The 10000-nt window shown below is 41.7% G+C and overlaps 1 protein-coding gene across 1 annotated transcript in view; it reads right to left on the reverse strand.

Annotated features, from left to right (window-relative positions):
• Positions 1-2402: 2402 nt before the first annotated feature.
• Positions 2403-10000, reverse strand: part of telo2 (TEL2, telomere maintenance 2, homolog (S. cerevisiae)) — a 19892-nt gene continuing 12294 nt past the window's right edge. The window contains 14 exon segments of the mRNA XM_072679244.1: positions 2403-2977; positions 3273-3388; positions 4200-4264; positions 4408-4507; positions 5333-5421; positions 5598-5762; positions 7014-7085; positions 7707-7764; positions 7766-7821; positions 8370-8423; positions 8425-8462; positions 9055-9078; positions 9081-9142; positions 9257-9364. Coding sequence (XP_072535345.1) covers positions 2865-2977; positions 3273-3388; positions 4200-4264; positions 4408-4507; positions 5333-5421; positions 5598-5762; positions 7014-7085; positions 7707-7764; positions 7766-7821; positions 8370-8423; positions 8425-8462; positions 9055-9078; positions 9081-9142; positions 9257-9364 — 1120 coding nt within the window. The 3' untranslated portion in view covers positions 2403-2864.

The following is a 10000-nucleotide window of genomic DNA, read 5'->3' on the forward strand; positions in this document are numbered from 1 at the left end:
TAAAGTGAGAGAAAGATAGATATAGAGAGAGTGAGATATAGAGAGCAAGATTGAGATTTATATATATATATATATATATATATAGAGAGAGAGAGAGAGAGATAGAGAGAGAGAGAGAGAGAGAGAGAGAGAGGGAGAGAGAGCGAGAGAGAGAGAGCGCTCTACTCTCTACTACTGCAACAGATCCAGGAAATGCAGCAGGCCATGAGGGAACTAGAGGAGGACACTCCGTATCTGAGGGTGGCTGGACGGAGTGTGATAGAGGAGCTGGCCACAATCACACAGCTGCCCACCACTCCAGCCCACATACCTCAGCACTGCCCACAGGAATGACTTCACCCCTCCACCCCCCACCCAAAATCTAACCTCTCCTTACCCCCTCCTCCTACCATCCTCAATCCCATCAAAACCCATACAAACGCAAACACTCATAACTGCCTCACACAACACTGATAAACCTACACACACCACACACACCATCACTCACTCCGAAGAAAACAGAGGAAGTGGTCTTCATGTGTGACTCTAATGGGAAATATTTAGACATGAAGAAGAGTCAGTAAAGATCTGGACTCCGACTATACTCAGAACCATCGATCAGATGATCAGATATAGATTATGAACCCAGAACCTTCACCAATGCAGAACACCCAGAGGAGTCTCTTTCAGTCTACCTCCACCTTCAGCTCACAGTGCACCTCACGCCACCAGCCTCCTCAACCCAAGAACAGCTGGCAACCTCAGCCACAACTACAGCTTATCCCTCACTCAGCGCCACAGCCCAAGACGTACGCTGCTGTAGCTGCTCGAGGAACCCCACCTGCACCCACTCAACTACACTCCAACCAGATAACGGACCTCATCGCTCTCCTCTGTGACAGACGTCTTAGCTAGACTTTATTTTATTATTTTATTTACATATTACATTATTTACATTGATACAGCTACATTAATGTTTACTCGTCATAAATATTCCTAGAAAAACAGTCAATATCTTAGCATATGGGTGAGTTATGGATTGAATATCTCTGTAATTAACAGACAATGGTTTGTTTTTCAGTATTCAAGGTTCATTCTCATCATTTGGTTTAAAATAAACTAATCCTGATTTTGTAATTAGTGTACATAATAGAGATTAGAATTAAATATTCTGCAAAAAAAATCTTTCTGTACATACAAATATCTAGAACTGGACACTCCTCCTTCAAAACATGCCCATATCAGACATGGCAGAAACTCTGGTGGTATACTTCTGTGGTATGAAGAGGAACACAGATCACTCAGATATTTAAAAAAAAGAAAAAATAAAGTAAAACCTTGGGATCATCATTTTTGGATTAATATTTACTATCCCAGAAAACCTCCGAAAATTAGAATCCACAATAATAATAATAATAATAATAATAATAAAAAATAAAAATAAAAAAAATCAGCAGTGCCAGCTAGACTACCCCATTACCAAAGAAAAACACAGCAGTCCCAAATTACAGTTGGCCGTCCTAAAACTTCACATTTGACCCAAATAACTACAGAGGAATCTGCATAAACAGCAAATAGGCAAGATCTTCTGCAGCATACTACACAATTACCTTTCACAGGTTTAACACAATATTAATAATATAATACTGCTATATTACAATATTATATTACTATTCAACTTTTATTATTATACTACTATTATTATTAGACCATCACTACTCACCATTTCATTTACTATAGTATCCTACAACTATACTACATACACTATTTACTATTGTTACTCTCTTATTATTAGACTACTTCTTATTGTATTTAAAGGCTAATAATAATAATAATAATAATAATAATAATATTAATGTGCTTTACTTCTGCACTTTACAGCAACTCACTTATAAGGCATATCGTTCTACTCTTTCTTAGGTAAATCTGGTTACACCTGAACTTCCCCTCTGTTGATCAGTTAAGGTGAGCTAAACTTATGTATATATATATATATATATATATATATATATATATATTATAGTGTCATTATCAGAAAAACCCGTAAGATGATTGGAATTCTGGGAAGAATTATTTTCAGATTTAAAACGGTGTGTTTGTGTGGACAGGAGGTTAAAACACAGGTAAACCCCCTGTAAGAGCAGCCAGATTCCCACGCTGTTCTCACATAAATAGCTGAATTTGTTAATAGGGTGGCCATCATGGCTTGTGGTCTGACTCTCAGACTGAAACGTGCCTTTCTTTAATTATTCTTCTCCCACAGCGATCTATAAAAACATCTCTGCGTATATCTCAAACTGTAAGTAACAGGTAATTGGTTACAACTGGAAAAAGAAAAAGAGAAAAAAAAAGGCCAAAAAAACAAATCATGGGCCCACATTTCGCTGACGGTGCTGGTGTTAAAAAGCACAGTTATTCAGTAGTGGGTTTTAAATATTTAATAACAGCTGAGAAATTAATCACTTTCACATTAAATGAGTAACAGGAGCTTCTGCTGTTGAGCTGAGGCCACTGACCAGTAGAGAGCTGGATGCTGACGGGGGCTCATGTCTTCTACGTGAGATCTTTTCTCCTCAGTGGACGATGTGCCAACCTACTAATTTACTGCTGAGATTCAGTTCAGTAATTCTGAAGCAGTAAACCTCCAGATACACTCAACTAGACACATCATCTCTTCCTTCTCAGACATGTCCTTATAAACACACGCTTGCTCAAGAGCTCAATCAAGCCTATCAGAGATTACTGAACACCTCCGGGTGGTCTGAAGAGAGGGTGTGGTGATTCAGACGTGTAGTTGGTACCACACCATCTGGTCTCTTTATCACACATGCAGCTCCATGGTGGGGTTTGTTTGAATCAGTACTACGGATCAGTACCACGCGCGGTCATGTCTCCAGTGTTGGATTCTGCAGATGAGTTTTGAGGTTTTTCTCAAGTAGCACTAAACACTGCACTGCCAAGCTCCTGCAGTCTGCATCAGGATCCCTCTCTGCTACATCTGCATACAGAACACACACACACACACACACACACACACACATTTACACTGCTACCAGTGTTTATAAAAAATCTCTAGAATTCAGAACTGTTGTTTAGCTTTCATTTCTGAAAATAGAGATTTGGAGCCCCCTAGTGGTCAGTTTATGTAAATGACACAGGGCTTCCAAATATAAACATTAAACACACATATATATATATAAAATACACATATATAGTAGACACATTTGTGAGACAATCTACAAGTATTTGATAATTCAGGAACTTCAGAACAAGTGCACAGGCACAAACAGTACCTGCTAGCCAAGCCCTGGTCTCCACTAGATCATCACTGAGTTCCAGCAGCAGATTCTCACTGGGCATGCTCAGAAACACAGCACACACTGCAAACAACACACCCCTCCTCACCATCCTGCAGAGAGAGAGAGAGAGAGAGAGAGAGAGAGAAAGATGCTAACTAAAAATGATTCACACACTCATTCTGACAGACTGTAATACACTATATGAAGCGTAGGGGGCGCTCTATAATGCTCTATAATGATCATATGATCCACACGCTCATTCTGACAGACTGTAATACACTACAGGAAGCGTAGGGGGCGCTCTATAATGCTCTATAATGTTCATATGATCCACAAGCTCATTCTGACAGACTGTAATACACTACAGGAAGCGTAGGGGGCGCTCTATAATGCTCTATAATGTTCATATGATCCACACACTCATTCTGACAGACTGTAATACACTACAGGAAGCATAGGGGGCGCTCTATAATGCTCTATAATGATCATATGATCCACACGCTCATTCGGACAGAGTGTAATACACTACAGGAAGTGTAGGGGGCGCTCTATAATGCTCTATAATGTTCATATGATCCACACGCTCATTCTGACAGACTGTAATACACTACAGGAAGCGTAGGGGGCGCTCTATAATGCTCTATAATGTTCATATGATCCACACGCTCATTCTGACAGACTGTAATACACTACAGGAAGCGTAGGGGGCGCTCTATAATGCTCTATAATGTTCATATGATCCACACGCTCATTCTGACAGACTGTAATACACTACAGGAAGCGTAGGGGGCGCTCTATAATGCTCTATAATGCTCATATGATCCACACGCTCATTCTGACAGACTGTAATACACTACAGGAAGCGTAGGGGGCGCTCTATAATGCATCACAGTGTATCGGCAACACCACACCATCACTTACTGGTCAGAATGGAAACGGATGGCCCACACAAAGTCCAGGAGAGCTCTGCCCATCTGTGTTGCCACCTACAAACACACGGCATATACACACACAGTGCACACACACAGTGCACACACACACACACACACACACACACGAGTAAATGAATGAATGAGAATGAGTAAGTGAGTGAGAGAGTGAGAGAGTGAGAGAGAGTAAGCGAGTGTACCGGAGCATTGATGGCCAGATGCATTAGGAGTCCCAATGTGTGTACCAGTCTGCCCAGCACCAGGTGGTCACTCCCCAAAAGGTCAAAGGTCACCTGTGATCTGAAAGACAGGAAAAAAGACACATTATATATATATATAAAATCTCAACACTGTCCAGTGAAAAACATGTATCTCCAGAATGGAGACTTTACTGGAGAAGGCAAACATGCTCTGAACTCCAGGTCATTTAGAGCATTTCTATTGGTCCATTCATCCAGAATTATTTACACATGGTATAAGAGCAGCTACAGGGTATAAACCATGGAGAAACTAGAAACGGACAAAAATGGAAAAACATGGTTTTCATTGGACAGCAGCATGCGCACACACACACACACACACACACACACTATTAATAACCTCCATCAATTCAGAGATCTGCACACATTTCATCAGGAGCGTCCAAACTTTTGACTGGTAGTGTGACTTGTAAAGTGCAGACTCAAGGCGTTTAACAAAGAATTTGCTTTAACCGTTTACGAATTACCATCATTTTCACAGATTTCACATAGAGAGCATATACACTATACAGACAAAAGTATTGGGACACCTGCTCATTCACTATTTCTTCTGAAATCAAGGGTATTAAAAAGAGTTAATCCTGCTTTTGGATTGCTTTTGGAGTAACTGTCTACTGTCCAGAGAAGAAGACTTTCTACTAGATTTTGGAGGAGGAGCATTGCTGTGAGGATTTGATTGCATTCAGCAACAAGAGCGTTAGTGAGGTTAGGATGTTGGATGACGACGATCATCACCCCACCTCATTATCCCCAACTCATTCAAAAGTACTGGATGGAGCTCCTCCACCATCATTTTCCAGGGGCCTCCACAAACATTTGGACATATCTTTAAATCTCCACAGCACTGACACACACACACACACACCTGTCGTAGCTCCTCAGTAGAGGAAAGAAGAAGAAGCCAGCTACAGGAGCGTAGCGGTTTGGAGTCGCTGTAGCAGGCTGAGTCACACCCTGAGGACACACACACACACACACACACACACACACACACACAGAAAGGGGTTAGTGTGTATACATACATCTGTACAATAGCAGTGCGAGTTTTACGTGGCTTTAACTGTGTGTGTGTGTGTGTGTGTGTGTGTGTGTGTATAGCCGAGGCAGCTGGTGGTCAGGGTGTGTGTTACCTTGCTGATGCGTCTGGTTTTGCTCCGGATGCGTTTCTCCACAACCTGACGCCAGTGCTCCAGCTCTCCACACTGCTCCAGGGTCGTCACCGCAGGAACAGGCCGGGTCCCCGCCTTCTTATCCGCGATTGGCTCAGACAGCTCCTGGGCAGAGAGAGCAAGAACCTATGGAAAGAAAGGGAGAACACTTAACACACCTGTAACACAGTACACTAACCAACACTATACACACTCCAGGGGGTATAAACAGTCTGGTTCATAAGTATTTGGACAGTGCCACAGGTGGGGTTATTTATTTAGCAATTTTGCCTGGATTTAAACCACAGTACCGGTCCAACCAGAAAAGGTTCATCATCTTGAGAACATCTGATCCGAATGCTGGGGTGACCACATTTCCATCGTTTTCAGAAAAGAGGGCACTGGGGACACACGGGTATCTACCAGGATGTCTGGGGAGTTTTAAAAAGTTGTAGGACCATGGCTGTGTGTGCGTGTGTATGTGTGTGTGTGTGTGTGAGAGGGTGTAAATACCACTGAACTTCAGTCAAATCTAGGAAGCTCTATAAAATCACCATTACTACATTATGTCACTGTCCAAATACGTACGGACCTGATTGTACACCCATCAGCCATAACATTAAAAACATCATGATCTGGGTGCAGGAATTTCATCAAACAGAGCTGAGTTCGCTGAATCTCCAGACTATGACTGGCCAACATGTGAAGTTCAACAATGTGAAAGACTAGTGGAGAGCTGTGATTGGCCGTCGAGGTTATTTCAGCATAGTGATTCTGAATGCTCTCAGAGTTCAGATATTAGTACTGTGTTTAAATCTGAATAATAACTTCTTTACATTATAATTATTATCATCATTTATCTGAATTTTTTGAGCAGTTGTAATTTCTGCAAATAAATAAATAAATAACAATGCTCTAAATAGTAATAATTTGCTTGGAATTTAGGGGAAATATTGTCCATATGTTATGAAATACAACACAAATATTAATTTCTCTAAACACACCGCCTATAAACAGTACAACCAGAGAAACTGATCATGCAGGGGGTCTGTTCATTGTTTCCAGAGCTGTATAAGTGATGTCAATCTATTAAAAAGTTTAATGCTATATATTCTGTGATTAATCACAAGTTAAAATAGCTAGCTGCACATCTGTGCTCTGCTCCGTCTTATTAGATCTGATTCAGAGAAGACATCAAACCGTACAGGCTATGAAAAGTGGATTTCTATAAATATCAGGATTTAGAGCCGTCCATCCAGTATTAAGTCAGAGTTGGTATCGGTACTCAGTATCGGCGGATACCTGAACATCTGGTATTGGTACCGAATAAAAAATTTAAAAGTGGTATCAGTGCGTCTCTACTATATTTACTCAGATTTCTATAAGGAAAAGAGAAACCTCCAGGATGTCCAGTCTCTGCCTCAGACTGTAGTTCAGAGAGTAAAACTCAGCAGTCAGATACTCCACAACCTGAGAGAGAGAGAGAGAGAGAGAGAGAGAGAGAGAGAGAGAGGGGAGAGAGAGAGAGAGAGAGAGAGCCTTCAGCCTCAACCATGTTATGACTCACAGCAGGAAGAGCCAATCACGTTTCTGCCCTCGGATCTGATCCAATCCCCAAGTAACCCATCAGCCAATACACACCGATAATAATCAATACTGCATCATTCAAATGAAGACAGGTGACTGGTATTTGGATCATGTGAATGATGTGATGCTGCGTGTGATGATTTTTAGCCTACTTGTTTTTAAATGATCGTTTAATAGAAACTAATTAAGCAGGTCAATCAACCAAGGTCTTCCTCGATCTCCCAATCCTGATCCACTGGACGAGATCAGGACATCCCCCAACACACAGAACACTGAGCCACAGTCCTCTCTGGACTTTCTCATTGGTATTAAGGACCCAGCATCATCTTAGTGTGTGTGTGTGTGTGTATATATATGTGTGTGTTAATTAGCATCTCAATGCAGCATTTTATTAAAAGCTAATTAAAACAGAAAGAGCAGCAGAGCAGTGGATGCAGAGGAGATACAGAAGAGCAGAACCCCTGAACGCCCAGATAAGAGTGTGTGGAGTGTGTTATAGCTTACCGGCTGTGTGTGTATGACCGTGAGAGCCACCATGGCATTCTGACGGAGTGTATGGAACTGCAGTGCCGTACCTGTCCTCCAGGTGTAACAGCACCTTGATGAACTGCACACTCACCTGATCAACATACACACACATACACAAACATACAATATAATATTTTATATAAATTATATTATATTTATTTATTTACATTACATTATATTAATAGAATATAATAAAAAATAATAAATATAATATAATATAAATAAACCCCAAACTGCTGTAACTACATTTTTCCATTGTCTGAAACTGACCTTTTTTTATTTGCCTGTTAAAATCAAATCAAATTTCTAATCAATTTTATTTGTGTAGCTTTTTATAACTGTTGTCGTCACAAAGCAGCTTTACACAATCAGTAATTCATAAAAGACAAGAAATCAGTATCATAAAAAGACCCCCAGTGAGCAGCAAACAGCGAAAACCCCCTCAGAGCTGGAGGAAGAAACCTTGGGAGGAACCAAGACCCAGAAGGGGGACCCGACCCGTCCTCCTCTGATCAGAACTATTTATTAATTATTGATAAAAGTCACTGAACCACCCAGACTGATCTACCGCTCAGGTGTTGCTGATATAAGCATCATATAATAATATAATAATCATCATAAAAATCATAGCACTCTGACCTCTCGAGTGGCGCTGATGTTCTTCCTCAGGAGCCCCTCAGCTGCCTGCAGGCACAGCCTCCACCCTCTCTGGATCATCAGACGACATCAGAGCTGTCAATCAAAGACACAACTTACTCAGCTCCACCCACTCAGCAGCAAGAGAACAGGCCACTTTATTAGAAACACCTGCCATGTGCTGCTTCCACTCACTGGCCACTTTATTAGAAACCCCTACCTCGTGCTTCCACTCACTGGCCACTTTATTAGAAACACCTACCTTGTGCTTCCACTCACTGGCCACTTTATTAGAAACCCCTACCTTGTGCTTCCACTCACTGGCCACTTTATTAGAAACCCCTACCTTGTGCTTCCACTCACTGGCCACTTTATTAGAAACCCCTACCTTGTGCTTCCACTCACTGGCCACTTTATTAGAAACACCTACCTGGTGCTTCCACTCACTGGCCACTTTATTAGAAACACCTACCATGTACTTCCACTCACTGGCCACTTTATTAGAAACCCTACCTTGTGCTTCCACTCACTGGCCACTTTATTAGAAACCCCTACCTTGTGCTTCCACTCACTGGCCACTTTATTAGAAACCCCTACCTTGTGCTTCCAATCACTGACTCACACACACACCTCTCCAGATAAACTACATTCTCTAATTATAACTGATTATTGATTAGTGATCACTCACCCTCCAGGCAGTCTCTGACATAGCAGGTGGAGTCACCTTCTGCTTCACCTGATCAGCAGACATATCATATGGAGTGAGCTCATCATCACTGAGAGAGAGTGTGAGAGAGAAAATTTAATTAAATCCTAATAATATCTGTGTGTGTGTGTGTGTGTGTGTGTGTGTGTGTGTGTGTGAGTGAGAGAGAAAGAAGAGAGAGTACCTGTCAAGCTCAGAATCACCATCATGCCCTGAAGTCTGATTGGTTGTTGAGGGCTTTGATGTCACAGACTGACTTTCTGAACTCTGACCGCTGCTCTTCAGCTCAGGTCTGTAAATTTAGACATGCAGTTAGCAATCATGCTAATTGGTGTACATAAGCTTCCATACTTGTTAGCTTCAATAGCATCAGAGCTCCAACCAACTTCAGACACTGAACCCCCAGAATCTGCCTGTAGAATCTCCCTTACAGAGAAAGCATTCAAATACTCTGTATATTAAAGGGTTCAGCTCGGAATGCAGTCTGATCATGAGGGTTTGGGGGTTTACTGGGATTTTGGTGGGTTTGGTGGTGTGAAACGCTCGGTTCTAGATAAGCTCCCCCAGTCAGAGCTGTGGTTCTACAGGGGAGGTGAGGGGAAGCAGACGTCTGAAGCTCTAATAAAAGCTCCTCACAGAAAGTTCTTCACCTAATGGTGATGAAGACGCTGCCTGATGCCTGAGACACGGTTCTACCAGAGTTCTGAGAAGAGTTCGGCTCTAGAACCTGCTTTTAGAACCAGATCATTAAAATGGTGGAGGGATACATGCTGCAGGGTGTAGTGCAGCTACAGAAAGTAGTCCCTAAAGAGAACTGGATTAGTTCAGATTCTCTATTCACTATTTTACCCTCATCTCATCATCATCATCATCATCATCATTCCATATAAAACTCAGAAGACTCGTGTAGCTTCACTGGTGGGTTTGG

The sequence above is a fragment of the Salminus brasiliensis genome, chromosome 5 (genome assembly GCF_030463535.1).
Source record: "Salminus brasiliensis chromosome 5, fSalBra1.hap2, whole genome shotgun sequence".
Taxonomy (NCBI): domain Eukaryota; kingdom Metazoa; phylum Chordata; class Actinopteri; order Characiformes; family Bryconidae; genus Salminus; species Salminus brasiliensis.